The sequence below is a fragment of the Coregonus lavaretus genome, assembly GCF_964263955.1.
Source record: "Coregonus lavaretus genome assembly, chromosome: 1".
Taxonomy (NCBI): Eukaryota; Metazoa; Chordata; class Actinopteri; order Salmoniformes; family Salmonidae; genus Coregonus; species Coregonus lavaretus.
This window is the reverse complement of record NC_139988.1, coordinates 64,329,689-64,348,429: the sequence shown is the minus strand read 5'-3', so window position 1 is coordinate 64,348,429 and position 18,741 is coordinate 64,329,689. Positions and strand designations below refer to the sequence as shown.

The window sequence follows — 18,741 nt, the reverse complement described above, 5'->3', positions numbered from 1 at the left end:
AAGATAAGGAAATCCCCCCACACACATATATGCACACATACAGTACCAGTCAAAAGTTTGGACACACCTACTCATTCAAGGGTTTTTCTTTATTTTTACTATTTTCTACATTGTAGAATAATAGTGAAGACATCAAAACTATGAAATAACACATATGGAATCATGTAGTAAAAAGTGTTAAACAAATCAAAACCCTTTGCCTTGATGACAGCTTTGCACACTCTTGGCATTCTCTCAACCAGCTTCACCTGGAATGCTTTTCCAACAGTCATGAAGGAGTTCCCACATATGCTGAGCACTTGTTGGCTGCTTTTCCTTCACTCTGCGGTCCAACTTATCCCAAACCATCTCAATTTGGTTGAGGTCGGGTGATTGTGGAGGCCAGGTCATCTGATGCAGCACTCCATCACTCTCCTTCTTGGTCAAATAGCCCTTACACAGCCTGGAGGTGTGTTGGGTCATTGTCCTGTTGAAAAACAAATGATAGTCCCACTAAGTGCAAACCAGATGGGATGGTGTATCGCTGCAGAATGCTGTGGTAGCCATGCTGGTTAAGTGTGCCTTGAATTCTAAATAAATCACAGACAGTGTCACCAGCAAAGCACCCCCACACATCACACCTCCTCCTCCATGCTTCACGGTGGGAACCACACATGCGGAGATAATCCGTTCACCTACTCTGCATCTCACAAAGACACGGCTATTGGAACCAAAAATCTCAAATCTGGACTCATCACACCAAAGGACTGATTTCCACCGGTCTAATGTCCATTGCTCGTGTTTCTTGGCCCAAGCAAGTCTCTTCTTCTTATTGGTGTCCTTTAGTAGTGGTTTCTTTGCAGCAATTCGACCATGAAGGCCTGATTCACGCAGTCTCCTCTGAACAGTTGATGTTGAGATGTGTCTGTTACTTGAACTCTGTGGAACATTTATTTGGGCTGCAATTTCTGAGGCTGGTAACTCTAATGAACTTATCCTCTGCAGCAGAGGTAACTCTGGGTCTTCCATTCCTGTGGCGGTCCTCATGAGAGCCAGTTTCATCATAGCGCTTGATGGTTTTTGCGACTGCACTTGAAGAAACTTTAAAAGTTCTTGACATTTTCCGGATTCACTGATCTTCATGTCTTAAAGTAATGATGGACTGTCGTTTCTCTTTGCTTATTTGAGCTGTTCTTGCCATAATATGGACTTGATATTTTACCAAATAGGGCTATCTTCTGTATACCACCCCTACCTTGTCACAACATAACTGATTGGCTCAAACGCATTAAGAAGGAAAGAAATTCCACAAATGAACTTTTAACAAGGCACACCTGTTAATTGAAATGCATTCCAGGTGACTACCTCATGAATCTGGTTGAGAGAATGCCAAGAGTGTGCAAAGCTGTCATCAAGGCAAAGGGTGGCTACTTTGAAGAATCTCAAATATAAAATATATTCTGATTTGTTTAGCACTTTTTTGCTTACTATATGATTCCATATGTGTTATTTCATAGTTTTGATGTCTTCCCTATTATTCTACAATGTAGAAAATACTAAAAATAAAGAAAAACCATGGAATGAGTAGGTGTGTCCAAACCTTTCACTGGTACTGTTGTCACGCCCTGACTCTGGGGACTCGTATTTGTTGAGTCAGGGTGTGTATTTTCTGTGTAGTATGTTCTATGTTGTATTTTCTAGGTTTAGATCTAGATCGTCTAGATCTATGTTGGCCGGTGTGGTTCCCAATCAGAGGCAGCTGTCGCTCGTTGTCTCTGATTGTGGACCATACTTAGGTAGCCTATTGGCACTAGTGGGTTGTGGGATCTTGTTCCGTGTAAGGTATGTTTTGTGTTCTACCTTGGACTTCACGTTTCGTTTCGTTTAGTTTGTTGTTTTGTCGTGTTGTTTATTAAGTTAAAATAAACATGTACGCATATCACGCTGCGCCTTAGTCCGTCCCGTCCGTCAACGAACGTGATAACTGTACACGCACACACACACACACACACACACACACACACACACACACACACACACACACACACACACAGTCATTTTGTGGGTATGTGTGTCTCACCGCCTCAGCGATGATATCTTTCCAGTATCGGTCCACGATGGCAAACTTGCGTCCCTCCTCAGGCATCTGGGCGATGATGTCCTCAGAGCTGAAGATGGGCTCCAGATAGAGCCAGGTAGCCTGACACTTCAACATGGAGTCCAAGATGTCCTGCATCATCAGCAACTTTTCCTCCCATTGCTGAGAATACGGGGAGAAGGGAAAATAGAGATTTGAGATTTAAGTGAAAAGGATAAAGAAAGTGAGAGAGGTATAAGAGAAACGGAGAAGAAAGAGGGAGTGAGAAACACAGAAAGATTTAAAAACCCTTAGAATGAATGTACAATACGAACGTACATTACAGGAGCACAGGAGAACATTGGCTCATATCAATTTACATGGCCATGAATGATCTCAACTGGGATGTCACCCAATCCAGTGGACCAGAGATTATATGTGCAGTGTGATGATCCTACCTTACAGTCAGCCTCTATGGGCTTGATGAAGGGTGACCCTCGCATGGTCTGGGTCTTGATGACGTGGTCGTCTAGGAGCACTTGGATGTCGTCCACTGCAGATACAATGCTCGTACCCTACACACGCACACACACACACACACACACACACACACACATGCAGAATAAGAGATGGCTTCTATCCACACACAACATAATTCAGCACACATCAAACTGAGCCAGTGTGGCCTATTAAAGGCCCAGTGCAGTAAAAAAAGTTTTATATATATTTCCACACTATGAGGTTGGAATAATACTGTACAATTGTGAACATGATGATAATGGCCATTTAGTGTAAGAGCTGTTTGTTTTGGTGGGAGTTTTGGCCTACCTGATGACACTGGATTGGGATGTCACCCAATCCAGTGGACCAGAGATTATATGTGCAGTGTGATGATCCTACCTTACAGTCAGCCTCTATGGGCTTGATGAAGGGTGACCCTCGCATGGTTTGGCCTACCTGATGCTTCTACACCTGCATTACTAGCTGTTTGGGGTTTTAGGCTGGGTTTCTGTACAGCACTTCGAGATATTAGCTGATGTAAGAAGGGCTATATAAAATAAAATTGATTGAATTGATTGATCACCAGGTGGTAAATTAGTTAATAGACCAATAAGAGAGTTCCAAAACTCTCTGCCAATAACAGCTCATTTTCAGTTTACCCCTCCCACTCACACCACTCCCAGACAGTCCTAGCAAAGTTCTTGCTTGAGAAATTGCTCTTGCTAAGAAGCTATTTGAAAACAATCACAATAAGGTACATAATTGTTACCCAGAAATGATTTGATATTGAGAGAAAAATGGCTGTATTGGGCCTTTTAGTAAGTTGATCCTGTCTAGGATGTAATAGTATCTATTATTGGCATACTTGGTTACTTCTTAATAATTTAAAAGTCCAGACGACAAATTCTGTAATTAGTTAATACTGTGTGTGTGTGTGTGTGTGTGCATTTGTGTGTCTGCTGCTGCTTACCGTGTCTCTGTAGGCAGTGAAGGCAAAGTGGAGCTCAGCCCATTCGGTCTTCATTTTCTCCATGGCCTTCTCCAGAGAGTACTCCTTACTGGCCGACGCCCCTATCTCCTCAAGCCTGAGAGTTGAGGGAGGAAAAGTCATGCTAGATACATCTTCACATTGTACAGTAAATCACAACATAACACATTTATGGAAAAGAGCAGAAATCCACTGAAAACTGTAATATCACTAGGGCTGGGACAATACCAGTATCGCAATATTCTTTCCATGGCAAAAATGAAAACATGAAGCAGACCAAACTCTTTGGTCCGTTATAAACCTGATGTATGTCAAATATTGTGTGCTATAGCTTGGAAAATAAATGAATGTGACTCTGGATGACAACATAATGATGTTTGTTTCCAACAATAGGGCTGGTTTCCTAAAGAAGTAAAATCTGCTTCGTGTTTTGTTTCCTTGCCACGGTATTAACGAGTATAGCGATACTGGTATCACCCCGGCCCTAATCATCACTCAATATCACACTCTCTATTCAAAGATCAAAGATCAAATATCAAAAGAAATATAACAGTATAACACATTGAATCTCATTCTGGTAATAAACCACCAATACAGTCCCTGTTTCTCACCAACAATTGTTCGGATTTCAGTGCCTTAGAAGCCCCTCCTATCTATCGCAATGCTAAGGCAGAGTGTAGTGTAGGAATGAGGGGTTCTTACTTGTCGGAGAACTTGGACAGGCCCAGCTCTACCATGTTAAACAGTGAGGTGTCCACATCTGGCTTGACATCGAAGCCCACGATGGTGCTGATCTGGACACAGAGAAGCATCAATTATTCACCTTCATAGATCACAGGTATGCAGGACTCTGTCTGGTACTGATAAGGGTTGTACTGTGGCTACTGACTATGTTTATGATAATAACATATTTTAACGTATTTTATGATCCGTTTTCAGACTTACTCCAATTTTAGATCAAGCTGACACCGTTTTGTAATGTGTTATCGTACATCAATCGTTAAAAACACATGATATTCTGTCTCCTGGTTGAGTGTTGGTGCTCTGCTTTAGAGCTCCAGAGAGGCAGGGTTATGGTACTGACCGTTTCCCAGTGACGGTCCTTGATGCCTGGATTACAGATGGTGGTGAGGATGGGAAGGTGCTGCTTGAACTTGTCGATCTTGATCTTGAAGCTGTCGGCCACGCGGCGCGGCCCTGGCAGGTCGGAGAAGGACTTGGTCAGCTTGTACACTGTCCTCCACATAGTGACCAGCTCTTCTGAGATCTTCTCAGCATTCAGGTGGAGAAAAGGACCTGGGGAGTGAGGCGCAAGGTGAGAAAGTACACAAACAAGTAAGCAAACAATCGTTTCGGACCGCAATGTGTAGAAACAAAATATATACAGTACCAGTCAAAAGTTTGGACACACCTAATCATTCAAGGGTTTTTCTTTATTTTCTACTATTTTCTACATTGTAGAATAATAGTGAAGACATCAAAACTATGAAATAACACATATGGAATCATGTAGTAACCAAAAACGTGTTAAACAAATCAAAATATATTTTATATTTGAGATTCTTCAAATAGCCACCCTTTGCCTTGATGACAGCTTTGCACACTCTTGGCATTCTCTCAACCAGTTTTGATGTCTTCACTATTATTCTACAATGTAGAAAATAGTAAAAATAAAGAAAGACCCTGGAATAAGTAGGTGTGTCCAAACTTTTGACTGGTAGTGTAGTTATTACGGCAGCTCTTTCTATCAAAAATCTTATGCGTGGAACTGTAATGTTGTAATATCAGTTGACATTTATCATAAAACTATGATACATCTTTAGAGGGACAGATTTTGTTTTGTATTTTTTACAACATGGCCTGTGTGTAGTTCTGTACCGTTCATCCAGATCTCTGATTTGTTCTGGAAGTTGAGGGCGTTGGTCCACAGCTGGTCATAGGGCTGCTTGTTGCCCATCAGCGTCTGCAGCATGGGGAACTGGCTCTGCTCCTTCTCCAGCAGAGACTCCTCTTTGTTGATGTCCTGGAGGTGACAGGAGAAGGTGACAAACCAATACCATATGAAAGTCATTCAGGTCATTCAGTAGCAAAAGCAGCAACAAAGCAACAAAACTCAGAAGGTGATCCGATCGCTGACATATTCGTTTCGCATAATGCTCCTCAACACAAGCAGTTTCAGTGAAGGCAGGTCCCAACTGAATCAGTGAAGTGAAACAATTCATAAACAGAAAAAAAAACAATTCAGTTTGAACCACTGTCTGATTCTCCTTTCACTCACGTCCAGTTCGGTGACGGCGGCATCCAGACGGGAGGTGAGCTCGTTGAGCTTCTCCACGTTGTTTTTCATCTCCTCCAGACTCATCAGCTCTTTCTTCTTGAAGGCCTCCACCTCCTTCCTCACACACTGCAACATCTGGTCAAACTCTGCTATCCTGACGAGGAGAGACAGGAGACTCAGTATGAGACTATAAGACGTTTATGGTTTTGGTCTAGTATTTCTGTTTTGGCTTAGTGTGTATTTTACGAAGAGGATTAGGCCATTACGGTGAAGTTTGAAGAGTGTGAAGAGAAAGAGGGCAGGGAAAGCGAGAGAGAGAGAGAGAGCGATAGAGAAGAGGAGAGAGATGGGAGAGAGAAAGAAGTGAAAGAAAAGAGAAGAGAAAAGAAGATGTCTCCATGCAAGTTTTGGAGGTCCCGGTTGTAAAGTTGACATGATGGTTCGGGATGAGGATTAGCCTTATTAGGGTTAGGACTGTCATTGTGTACTGGTGTGTAGCTACCTCTTGAGGAGGTGGTCCTCTGCATGTTCTCTCCTGGTGGCCAGACGGCTCTTACTGATCTCAAACACAGCCTGGATCTGCTCTGGCCAGTGGAACACACTGCTGTTCAACTTCACATCATCGTCTGGAGAGAGAGAGAGAGCACAGAGATATCATGGTAGGTATAGCATTAAACATGCAAAACCTCCACCACAATAAGCAATAACACTTAAAAGGCATTATCCATAAGATTTCAATTCAATTCAATTGAAATCTTCTGGATAACACCTTTGAGATCCATAAGATTTTCCCATTTAAATACCATTTCAGAAATGTGATTCCTAGAACGACTACTCTACATGACCAAACGACATATCTACTCTATGCATCTCAATTATATGCCCAAATCCCCAACTGTAAACAACTATTGGCGGAGATCCTCCAGTACGCACGAGACAGGGTGGCGTAGTCCAGGAGGAAGCTGAGGCGGTTGGCGGCCTCGTTGATCTCCTCTTTCAGCTTGTGGACGGTCACCTCGCTGGTGTGCTTTAGGTACTTGTTAAGGGCCACCAGCTCCTCTGTGTTGCCTGGGGCCCCTGTGATGGTCGCAGCGATCTCGTCATAGCGGTGACAGATGCTAGGAAAAGGAAATCGGATTTCCAATTATTTTCTTCCAACAGTAACGGAGATTTCGCTCTTTGCTGTAAGTCAAACACTTCAAAGTTAGTAGTAACATTAGTACACAATAGTAGGAGTATTACATAATTGAGTCAACTGTGAATGAGTGGAATTACCATCCAGTCATTTTTGCGTGAAGTTTGGCCTTATGGGTAGTGTAGTTCTATCTAAAACAGAAGGAGTTCTTCCCTCTCTCACCTCTTGTTGAGCTCTCGGTTCTCGTCCACCTCGAAGACGATGAGCCTGTCCTTCAGCTTCTCAGCGCGGTCACACAGGTCCTTGTTCAGGCTCAAAACATCCAGGCAAAACATGGACAGGGGCACCGTGATGTGCAGGGAGGCAATCTCCTTCCACAACTGCTGAACACCCTCGATTTTCTGAGAAGGGGTAGGTAGAAGTAGCCGTTATCATTCGATCTCCAAATGTGCCATGTTAAATGGTTGAATCTTTTTTACAGTATAGGTCTACTAGTAGTGTTTGAAGGAAGGAAAGCAGAGAGGCAAATCTACCTTAGTAAAACCTTGCAGGGAGTGTTTTTCTTTGAGGAACGCTACTATATCCTGCTTTGCAGTGTTGTCTAGTAGGTTGCTGTACTTCTTATACACGTTCAGATACCTGGAGATCAAATTGTAATATTGCAATGAGTAATTTTCTTAAAAGAGCCTTCATCCACCAAACAGGTTAACATAAAAGTATTGGCAGAAAGAAGAATGTCAGATTGTTGACTCTATTTTAGGTAGTATACGTTTAGGTATGTCCCCATACTTCTTTGGTCCCACAGTGTTCTTCTGGAAGATGTTCTTGGCTCTGTTGATCAGGTCTGTGACCAGCAGCTCATCAGGTCTGACGGAGTGCAGATAAAGGCCCTGTCCTTGGATTTCTGGGAAAAGGTTACACTCCACCTGTACAGAGAAGACCAGACAAACTGTCAATCACAGATATAATCCTTTCCATGCTGAGCACCAGAACATTTCTGTAGACAGAGGTCACATTCAATATGTACAAATGTGAGAAAACAGTTTTAAAGCCCCCATGCAGTCTTTTTTATTACATTTTTTAAATCATCACTGTATGTTTAATAAATCACTCTGTGTTTTTTCCATGAAAATAACTCCAAATATTTGTTTAATCATTTATTTCCCTGAGCCTCCTTTTGCCATTGAAATGATCAGTCTGATTGTGTGGGTGTGTTGACACAAATGTAAATATATTTACATACACAGCCCTGACTGGCGGATAGGATCATCTAGACTCTAGAGCCTCCCCCTCTTACCCCTTCAAAGTATGAGGATACATATGCAAATAAAAGATGACTTGTCATTTGTCAGAATAATCTGATCAGATTGTGATGTTATGATGTGGGCCAAAAACTCCATCCCATCCAAACTGAAATTCCATGATTTTTTTCAAAATCTCTTACACTAAAAGGGCATTATCATAATTTTAACAATTTCAGTGTTATTTCAACCTCATAGGTTGGAAATATCATTTAAAAAACAGGAAAATCAAGTTTTTGACTGTTAATAATGGAAATGTTTTAATTTCAGAAATAGTTGGAACAGATTAAATAAACAACTGAACATTAATAATTAAGAACTGGAAGAACAGGGGAGGCTGAGAGTTTTTTTTTTTTATACCCGTGGGAGGTTCTGGGCGCTCTTGATGATCTCCATGAAGCCCCGATGGATGAGCTCCCAGCATTCCTGAAGGCTGGGCAGGAAGACAATGCGCGGCTCCTCCACCCTCAGCTTGACCAGCAGCACCTGGGGCTGCACGAAGCGCATCTCGTCAAACACTTCGCCAAAGTCATTCCCGTCCTGTCCAACAAATCACAGAGAACAGAAAAGATAACATTGCTTTTCTTTATAATTAACTCATTGAAATATATAGGCACAGTATGTGTTTCTATATCAAGTGTAGGGCTGATCTTGTCTGATCAAACGGGTCTAATCGAGTTAGGGTAAACCATGTGTGTAGCTATAGACCAACTCATTTTGACTGTCTAGCTTTTGATGACTCTTCACAAGCTGGACAGAGTGAACAGGTCCATTATTATTGCAGGCAGTGGCGGCTGGCCGATAGAGGGCGCTAGGGCGCCGCCCCCTTAAATAAAATTATTTTAAAAAATAAAATAAAAAATAAATAAAAATAATAATAATAATAATAAAAACATCAGTATGTCAATATTTGTGTGTTTGAAATATGGAATGCACACAGTAATATGTGTAAGATATGATAGAAAATCATATTCGCAACCTTTCCTCTGCCTGTCAAACGCCTCGTCAGCTCTGGGCGATACAGAAAGTGCCCCGAGGAGGCGGGTCTACGTAGCAGTTAAGCCAATTGCTAATTTAAGATATGAATGTATGACATAAAATGTAGCTAATCAGCGATTTTAATTCGAATCCAAGGAGGGCGATTATTTTATCGCCCCAAGCTCGCCCCTGATAAAATAAGGACCGGGCTCCAGTGGCGCCATTTTTACTAGACGACAATGGCGAACGCAAACGTTACTCCTCCAAGACCCAACCCTAACTCGGTGAAATCTCTCCTCCAAGATCCGTTTGAGAGGAGAACTTTGTCAGAGAAAGTTCGGGTGAAAGAGCTGGGCCCAGATCAACCTGACCTCTCAATCAGACAGCAGGCTAGCGAGAAAGGGAAGCAGTATATGCGCGGCTTCTCCCGTAGCTGGTACACCAGGAAGGCTTGGCTAGCTGGGTGCACTGATGCTAATGCTTTATTTTGCTTTCCGTGCTTGCTTTTTAAAACGACGGGGTCAGATTCAGCATGGACAGGTACCGGAGTGAGGGATATGAAGCACCTGTCAGAGAAGGTAAAGAAACATGAGAACACCAGGGCACACATGGACAACTCTGTAAAGCTAGCTGTATTAGGAAGGGTGAACATTGCTACGCAGCTGGATGACGGCCACAGGATTGCGGTGAGGAAACACAATGAGGAGGTGGATAAAAACAGGCACATTCTATCCAAAATTATCGATTGTGTGAAGTTCTGTGGGGCTTTTGAGTTGGCCTTGCGTGGGCACGAGGAGACTGACTCCTCGGACAACCCCGGCATTTTCCGGGGCTTAGTGGATTTTGTTGCCTCCCTCGACAGTGTGCTGGAGGAGCACCTGAAGACAGCTACCGTTTTTAAGGGCACGTCAAAGACGATACAGAACGAGCTGTTGGACTGTATGCTGTCAGTGCTTAAGGATTACATCGTGGAGGAAGTAAAGAGTGCTGATTTTATCGCCATTCAAGCTGACGAGACGACTGACGTTTCCACCCACTGCCAGTTGGTGCTTGTGATACGCTACATCGATGCTAAAAGTAACGTCCAAGAGCGTTTTTTCGAGTTCATTTTGATCGAGAACGCAACCGCCGACACCATCGCTACAGCGCTGCTGGAGAGGCTCAGCACCATACTCTCACATGGACAAAAGGCCAAACTTATTGCCCAGGCTTACGACGGAGCAAGTGTGATGAGGGGAGCCACCGGCGGAGTGCAGCGTAAAATAGTGGATGTGTACGAAAATGCGCACTACGTCCACTGCTATGCACATCAGCTGAACCTCATCATGCAGCAGGCTACTTCACGCATCCCCAGGATCGGCACTTTCTTTTCCGACCTTGCAGGATTTTCTGCTTTCTTCTCCAGGTCTCCCAAGCGAACCACCGTGCTTGACGAAGTGGTTGCGCATAGACTCCCCAGAGCCTCTACAACACGGTGGAACTTCCACAGTCGCGCTGTAAACACTGTGTACGAGTACAGGGATGACCTCCTAACGTGTTTCCAGACCATCAGAGACTCTGGGAACTTTGATGCCCCGACTGTCAGAGAGGCGGGGGGCTTTGTGAGGATGCTCGAAGACGAGGCTTTCTGTTTTTTCCTGGCACTGTTCCACAAGATCATGCCAAATGTGGACATGCTTTTCAGCCAGCTGCAGAAGAGGAACATCGACCCTGTCTTCATTAAAGCACTTGTCCAGAGGTTCACAGACAGCATGCTAACAATCAGGTAAATAACTATATTTACTATTGGCTGATAAAGATGTTGTTAGAAAGATGAATAGTTCACTTACAACAGTTTAAAAGCCTAAATGTGTCTGGTCATCAAAGTGAGTGATTATCATAGAGCCGTCACAATTATATTTGTTTTAGTATTTTAAAAGGAAAGAGAAGACACAATCAGACGTTGATAATAATGCAGGAAAGTACTACACAGTTTGTAATAATTATTCAGGTGTCCACCAGGTCAATTTCTAGAAGAGGCCTAGTTGTTATTGAAGATTAACTTTATTGCTAAGTGCACAGCAGAACAAAATGATGTTGCATCCCTCTCACAAATGTAATAGAAAAAGGCTTTAAAACGTAATAACATCAGTTAATTATGTACATCACAGGTTAAAAGCAGTTACTAGACATAGTTTGTGTGTATATACACACTATCTGTCTGTCTGTCTGTCTGTCTGTCTATATATATATATATATATATATATATATATATATATATATATATATATATATATAAAAGTCACTGGTTGTGTGTTGAGGGGGAATTACAGTGAGTTAAGAAGTCTGATTGCAAGTTATCAAATTAAACTTTATTTTTTGGACCCAGGGCCTCAATTCCCTCTTTGTGTGGGGACAGCGCATCTGACGAGCAGCAACAGCCCATCAAGCGACGGAGGATGCTGGGACCAGGAGAACAACAGAGGTTGGCTATAGAGGTAAGTTGTGATGTAATTGTCAGTGTTTCCCCCTAGAACTATTTTCAGGCCTGGTAGTATGTAGCCAAAACCCTGAACAATCAGCACCTTGGTAATCATATACTTGAGTTGGACATAGGCATGTGTCAGTCAGGATCACTTGCATCAAAATAGCTTAATTGCAAATTAAAGCTGATGATGTATCTTTTACAGGTATGTGATACCATCCTGAGTCATGCCAAAGAGAGGTTCTCCTTCACCCAGCACCTCATCAGCGCAACACTATTGCACGGAGAGTTGTTCCCACAACACAGTGTGAAGTTCCCCGATACAGCGCTTGAAACAACCGTGGAGGCGTACCCCATGTTGAACAAGGCCAAGCTCAAAACCGAACTGTCCCTCATCTATGAGAACAGTGAGTTCAAGGCTTGTAGTGGTGCAGTGCCCCTGTACCAGTTCTTCATGGAGAACAACCTTCAGAGCACTTTCACAGAGACTGCCAGCCTCCTCAAGATCCTCATCACCACACCCATGACAACTGCTGAGTCAGAAAGGTGCTTCTCTACACTGAAAAGGATCAAGACCTTCCTGAGAAACAGCATGACACAGGATCGCCTGAACGCTCTGGCCATGCTCTCCATGGAGAAGAAACTTGTCAGGGACATTCCTGACTTTAATCAAAGGGTCATTGAGAGGTTTGCCACTCAGAAGGACAGATGGGCAAAATTCCTGTACAAATAAGATGACAGACACACACACACAGAGCAGCTCTGGCCGCATGTTTCTTTGTATATAGTTGACCTTAGCATAAAAAATCCAGTTATATATGGTACTCTAGAAAGTCTTAATAGTGTCTTTGCTAATATTACTGTATATATGTTGTTTGTATCAATTAATTGTTGCAGTTCTGGAGCACATTAACAATTAGTCACATTTAGTATGATCATAAAATACTGTATGCTATTCTTCCAGTCAAAGGTTTGAGTTCATCCACTTGATATCCATTTCTATATTATACATCCTTTTATACAGTGTAAGATTTCCTATAAACTTTATAATAATTTCATGTTATTGTCCACTTTCCACTCTGTTCTGACAGCATGCCTGTTGCGTTGCCTGTTTACTACCAATGGTGAAAAGTTCACTTTAAATGCAAATGAAAGGCTTGGGTTTGTGTAATATGTTTTTGTGTAAGAATGCCTCAACTTTTTAATATTGGCATTAAATAATTACTGAATGTTTCACTGAGCACTGCTGTCCTGCAGTTTGTGTTAAAATATATCGCGATGGTTACAGGAAAAAAAAAGTATGGCACAGCCCCACCGAGAATATTTTTCACCAGCCGCCACTGATTGCAGGGGATGTTGGTAGAGCATGGCGTTTGCAACGCCAGGGTTGTGGGTTCGATTCCCACGGGGGGGGGCCAGTATGAAAAAATAAAAAATAAAAAATATATAATGTATGCACTCACTAACTGTAAGTCGTTCTGGATAAGAGCGTCTGCTAAATGACTAAAAATGTTTTTTTAAATGTAATTATTTAGACACAGTTTTAGTCATTTGAATGTCGATTGAGATCGTTATAATTCTGGGGATAACTGGCCTCGCGGGCCATCTGTTTGACACCCCTGGTATAGATGGTTGAACCGTGGTTGAACCCTGACAGATTTGAGTGGTTAGACAGACCTGGTGCAGGGTGAAGAACTGGAGCAGGTCCTGCAGCGAGGCGATGATCAGGCTGCGGAGCTGCAGGGACATGAGGGTGGCCACGCAGGAGAAGAACTCCTGGGCACTGACTGGGGCCACGTGGTCACTCTGGGGCACCAGGGGCAGCCACAGGTCCTTATAGGTGACAAACAGGGACACACAGCGCGGCAGCCACCTGCAAAACACAGACACTGGGGTATCATACAGTCCAAATAAGGGATTGTTGTATGTACACCGAACAAAAATATTAACACAATATGTAACAATTTCAAAGATTTTACTGAGTTACAGTTCATATAAGGAATTCAGTCAATTGGAAATAAATTAATTAGGCCCTAATCTATGGATTTCACATGACTGGATACAGATGCATCTGTTGGTCACAGATACCTTAACAAAAAGGTAGGGGCGTGTATCAGAAAACCAGTCAGAATCTGGTGTGACCACCAATTGCCTCATGCCGCACGACATATGTCCTTTGCATAGAGTTGATCAGGCTGTTGATTGTGGCCTGTGGAATGTTGTCCCATTCCTCTTCAATGGATGTGCGAAGTTGCTGGATAGTGGCAGGAACACGTCGATCCAGAGCATCCCAAACATGCTCAATGGGTTACATGTCTGGTGAGTATGCAGGCCATGGAAGAACTGGGACATTTTCAGCTTCCAGGAATTGTGTACAGATCCTTGCGACATGGGGCAATGCATTATCATGCTGAAACATGAGGTGGTGATGGTGGCGGATGAATGGCACGTCAATGGGCCTCAGGATCTTATCACGGTATCTCTGTGCATTCAATAAAATTAAATTGTGTTCGTTGTCCGTAGTTTATGCCTGCCCATACCATAACCCCACCGCCACCATGGGGCACTCTGTTCACAACGTTGACATGAGCAAACCAATCGCCCACTCGACGCCATACACGCTGTCTGCCATCTGCCCGGTACAGTTGAAACCGGATTCATCCGAACAAACTTCTCCAGCGTACCAGTGGCGTTCGAAGGTGAGCATCTGCCCACTGAAGTCGGTTACGACGCCGAACTGCAGTCAGGTCAAAACTCTGGTGAGGACGATGAGTACGCAGATGAGACTCCCTGAGACGGTTTCTGACAGTTAGTGTAATTCTTCGGTTGTGCAAGCCCACAGTTTCATCAGCTGTCCGGGTGGCTGATCTCAGACGATCCCGCAGGTGAAAAAGACGGATGTGGAGGTCCTGGGCTGGTGTGGTTACACGTGGTCTGCGGTTGTGAGGCCGGTTGGACGTACTGCCAAATTCTCTAAAACGACGTTGGAGGCAGTTTATGGTAGTGAAATGAACATTAAATTCTCTGGCAACAGCTCTGGTGGACATTCCTGCAGTCAGCATGCCAATTGCACTCTCCCTCAAAACTTGAGACATCTGTGGCATTGTGTTGTGTGACAAAACTGCACATTTTAGAGTGGCCTTTTACTGTCCCCAGCACAAGGTGCACCTATGTAATGATCATGCTGTTTAATCAGCTTCTTGATATGCCACACCTGTCAGGTGGATGGATTATCTTGGCAAAGGATAAATGCTCACTAGCAGGGATGTAAACAAAGTTGTGCACAAAACTTTAGAGAAATGTGCTTTTTGTACGTATAGAAAATGTCAGGGATCGTTTATTTCAGCTCATGAAACACAGGACCAACACTTTACATGTTGCGTTGATATTTTTATTCAGTGTATATGCCCCCAGAGGTTGAATAGAGGCTTGCTGGCAGCGGTGTGATGCCATTTTGACACCAGTGGTTGATAGGAGAGTTGCCACCAGTGTTCTGCCGCCGACAGTGGTCTGATACAGTAGGTGCTTGCTTGCTAGTCCCCTGAATGTGTGTACTATTGTTGTGACACATATACCCCTGTATGTATGTTATTGTATGACATGTAGTTTCCGCCTCCAGAAAAGGGACAAAACCTAGCAACTGGTGCAATGTTTTGGCATTTCAACAGAACCACACCAGAACATTATGTCCTTTGGCTCTACTGTGGTTGGTAAGGGAGACTGAACTATCAGAGAACAATGGTATCTAAGCAGGCACAAACTCAGGAAAAAAATCAACACATTTTTGTGAAGTTTCAATGGCTCATATTTCAGCCACAAATCACGTTTACAGGTCCCTTGCTCTAAACACAGCAGGTTGCAATGAAATCCTTAAGTGAGAAGACGGTCAGCTAATCTCCACAAAGACACGACAGGGGTATGACACGGGTTTAACACAGTGAACAAGGAGGAAACATGAGACTTTCACTACAACACTGGGATTAGCCATGCAGACCTTGGCCTACCTGCCTACCTGTATGTCAACCTGCCTGTCTGTCTACCTGGCTGAATGACTGTCTTACACGCTCTGACTGTCTGTCTATCTGGTTGACTTGACTGACTGTCTACCTGTCTGTCTGTCTGGCTGGCTGTCTGACTGGACAGACAGACTGACTGACTGTTTCACTGATTGTTTGATTGACTGTCTGACTGACTGAAGACATTAGGCTACTAACCTATTAGCCAGGTCGTCCCTGGTGATTTGGCACTGTCTCTGAACCAGGTCCTCAAATTCGGTGGGCAGCAGGGGGAAGTTGGCAGAGAAAAGGTCCCCCATCCTCACAAACCTCAAGGAGGAGAAACTGAAAGGAGGCGAGAGAAAGAAAGAAAGAGCGACATAAGGGTTAACTTGTACCATCTGAACTGTTAGTGTCCACTTTAATTTTGTACACCGATCAACTCTTATTTGAGACATTTAAGATATGGTTAGTAACAGTAGGGTTCATGGTGATCCACTTGGTTTGATCAACTAATGCAGGTTAATACAGGAGTTCAACAGTGCACCATGCATAGGCTCAGGAAAGTCCATTACGTAACTGTATCTGAAACTCTATCATCTGACCCACAGAGAGGAGATTAGCTCTTAGAGCATTTAAACGATTGTTTTAGCTTGTTTTATGGTACTGAGCATGGTTTTGCTTCCTTATGTTTTTTTGGTAAACAGTTCATATGCCATTTTGAGATTGGTTGCCAGAGCAACAGTGTATTCTGCCACACATAGACCTACTACCAAATGTGATCGGTGACTTAGGGGAATGTAAACCTACGCATACCATTTTATTGCCTAGTTTACTGGAACTACAAACACTGACACAAAATGGAACACGGTTACAGTTCACGCTCATTTAGAGCCAGTCTTGGCTCAGGCTACTAGGCTACCTGTTGACCCAGAGGTCCTGCAGGTGGAACATCATGGGGTTGAGAGTGAAGAGGTGCTGGCTCTGCCAGGAGTGGGCCTGGCTGTAGTTGCAGGCCCAGGGGACGGGCCCTCGGATCACCCTCCTGGGGAAGGGCCTGGGGATGCTGGAGATGAACAGACGCTGTCTCTCCGATGGGTCCCTCAGGATGTAGTCAACTGGTGGGGTCCAAGAGGGGAGACACAGAAAACATGGAGGCAAGGGAACTTTCAGTGGGTTTAGGGCGATTTGATAGACAACCACATTGCTTTGATAGGAATGTTTGCAAATATGTGTAGGCTATATTATCTTAAGTTGTTGCTGGATAGTAAAATTAAAATTACTATCTACATTATTAGTACACTCATTACAAGTAGTGTATTAATAAATGAAAGTAGTATTGTAGTACATGTAAGAAACATTGCAGTCATGTAACAAATCCTCCTGCTACTGGTAGTATTTCTCACCTATGCTCTTCCGGAGACTGAAGCCGTAGTCTTTGTTGACCTCGTCTAGCAGATTCCCCTTCAGTATCTCCATGTCCCTGCTGCTGTCCTGAATGCCAGGGGGAAGGAGCTTCATGATGTTCTTCATCTGCTTGGGGGGCTGGTGGGCCAGCATTGTGCTGTGGACCCCGTTACTAATGTAGTACACGTACCTCTGTAGAAATCAGCAGAACACTTCACATCAAGTAAACACCCTAAAATAACAAGCTGCCAAAAGAATGAAAGCAATGGAACAATTGAGTGACTAAATTGGTTGAATGGACTGGAGGCGATACTATTCTAATTCAATTATATTGCCTGCTCTATTCTATTCCCTCTATTTTATTATCCTCTATTCTATTACATTCTATTTCATTCTATATGATATTCTATTTCCTTATCTATTCTATTTGGACGCTTACCTCCAGGTCTCTTTCTGTAGGTTCTGTCTCAAAAGGCCACATCTGTTCCTCTTGGCTCCGCATGATGTCCAGCTGCTGTTTGGGGGTCAGGGGTCGGCTGATGGGGGGCAGAGGCTCCCTGGCGCTGAGCTTAAGTCCAGGTGAGCTTGAGGTGCCAGGAGCTGAATCCCTGGGATTGAGATGACAAAGCATTACAAAGACCACTTCCATGTCACCACTTTGTCCAGATTTCAGTGGTCAACACTTAATGTTGATGTATTTTATAGGTATCTTACCTTCCCCTGGGGGTGAGTTTATGCCTCTTCTCAGCTGGGCTAGATGCTAAAATGAGAATTAAGATCAAATGTTCTATCTTGTTTTGGTTATTATTGCCTTGATGCCACTCAATTCAGCACCGGTCAGGTTGTCAGCAAAGTAGCAACAATGGGATGAATCAGAATAAGACTTATTCACATTTGAAAATTTCAAAAGGATACAAGGTGCAGGTGCATCCCCAAGCGAGTCTTGGACGGTTCCAGGTCTCCTCTGTAGGTTTCTGATCTTCAGGTGACGAGCCTGGGGGCTGTAGTTGTTCCCAATAGACTCACTGGGGGTGCGATGGTGCCGTTGTTCCTTATAAGGGACAGCCAGAGTCCAAGAGGTGTTCTGGAGGATGGGTGGGTGATGGCTGTGCCTGAGAACAATCTGGAACAATTTAAAAGTAAGGAGTTAACTTGCAGGAATAACATGGAATCGTCCTAGTAGGTATGCACACAAAGGAACACACTAATACTTTTCCACCTATCAATAGCACTTTAGGGACTGGCTTCTTTACATAAAGGTCTTACTTGGTAAAGCTCTGAAGGTTCCTCACTAGAGGCCTGGGGCTGAGGTGGGACACCAGGTAGTCCTCTTGCATGACTCATGTTATATATAGAATCATCCTTCATCTGCAGTTCAAATAGAAACTCTCACTCAGGTGTGCAATGCTCTCTGGCCACTACATTCACAAACACACTTATGTGGTATGCATAATTTAGTTATCAAAACAAAGCATAGCCTACCTCTTTTAAGCGTTCCATTTTAATTTAGGAAATTGTCAATTAAATAAGTAACGTCAAGCTAGAGGCAGTGGTTATACAGCGGTTATAACTAGTTTTAAGCCTAAACCCTTTAAAATATTTGTCTAAAACGCACGAACCCACTGCAAAACCTGCGCA

General features: G+C 43.4%; 1 protein-coding gene across 1 annotated transcript in view; it reads right to left on the bottom strand.

Annotated features, from left to right (window-relative positions):
- dnah3 (dynein axonemal heavy chain 3) overlaps positions 1-18,447 on the bottom strand; it is a gene marked incomplete at both ends in the record, with an annotated part of 53,886 nt that extends 35,439 nt beyond the window's left edge. The window contains 21 exons of the mRNA XM_084167177.1: positions 2,060-2,239; positions 2,515-2,631; positions 3,528-3,642; positions 4,248-4,339; positions 4,630-4,841; positions 5,424-5,568; positions 5,824-5,977; positions 6,326-6,449; positions 6,757-6,941; positions 7,181-7,359; positions 7,492-7,597; positions 7,748-7,884; positions 8,620-8,799; positions 13,379-13,574; positions 15,916-16,041; positions 16,619-16,814; positions 17,103-17,295; positions 17,543-17,711; positions 17,818-17,863; positions 18,019-18,226; positions 18,370-18,447. Of these exons, the coding sequence (XP_084023303.1) occupies positions 2,060-2,239; positions 2,515-2,631; positions 3,528-3,642; positions 4,248-4,339; positions 4,630-4,841; positions 5,424-5,568; positions 5,824-5,977; positions 6,326-6,449; positions 6,757-6,941; positions 7,181-7,359; positions 7,492-7,597; positions 7,748-7,884; positions 8,620-8,799; positions 13,379-13,574; positions 15,916-16,041; positions 16,619-16,814; positions 17,103-17,295; positions 17,543-17,711; positions 17,818-17,863; positions 18,019-18,226; positions 18,370-18,447 (3,138 nt within the window). The remainder of the gene's footprint in view (positions 1-2,059; positions 2,240-2,514; positions 2,632-3,527; positions 3,643-4,247; positions 4,340-4,629; positions 4,842-5,423; positions 5,569-5,823; positions 5,978-6,325; positions 6,450-6,756; positions 6,942-7,180; positions 7,360-7,491; positions 7,598-7,747; positions 7,885-8,619; positions 8,800-13,378; positions 13,575-15,915; positions 16,042-16,618; positions 16,815-17,102; positions 17,296-17,542; positions 17,712-17,817; positions 17,864-18,018; positions 18,227-18,369) is intronic.
- Between the last annotated feature and the right edge of the window lie 294 nt (positions 18,448-18,741).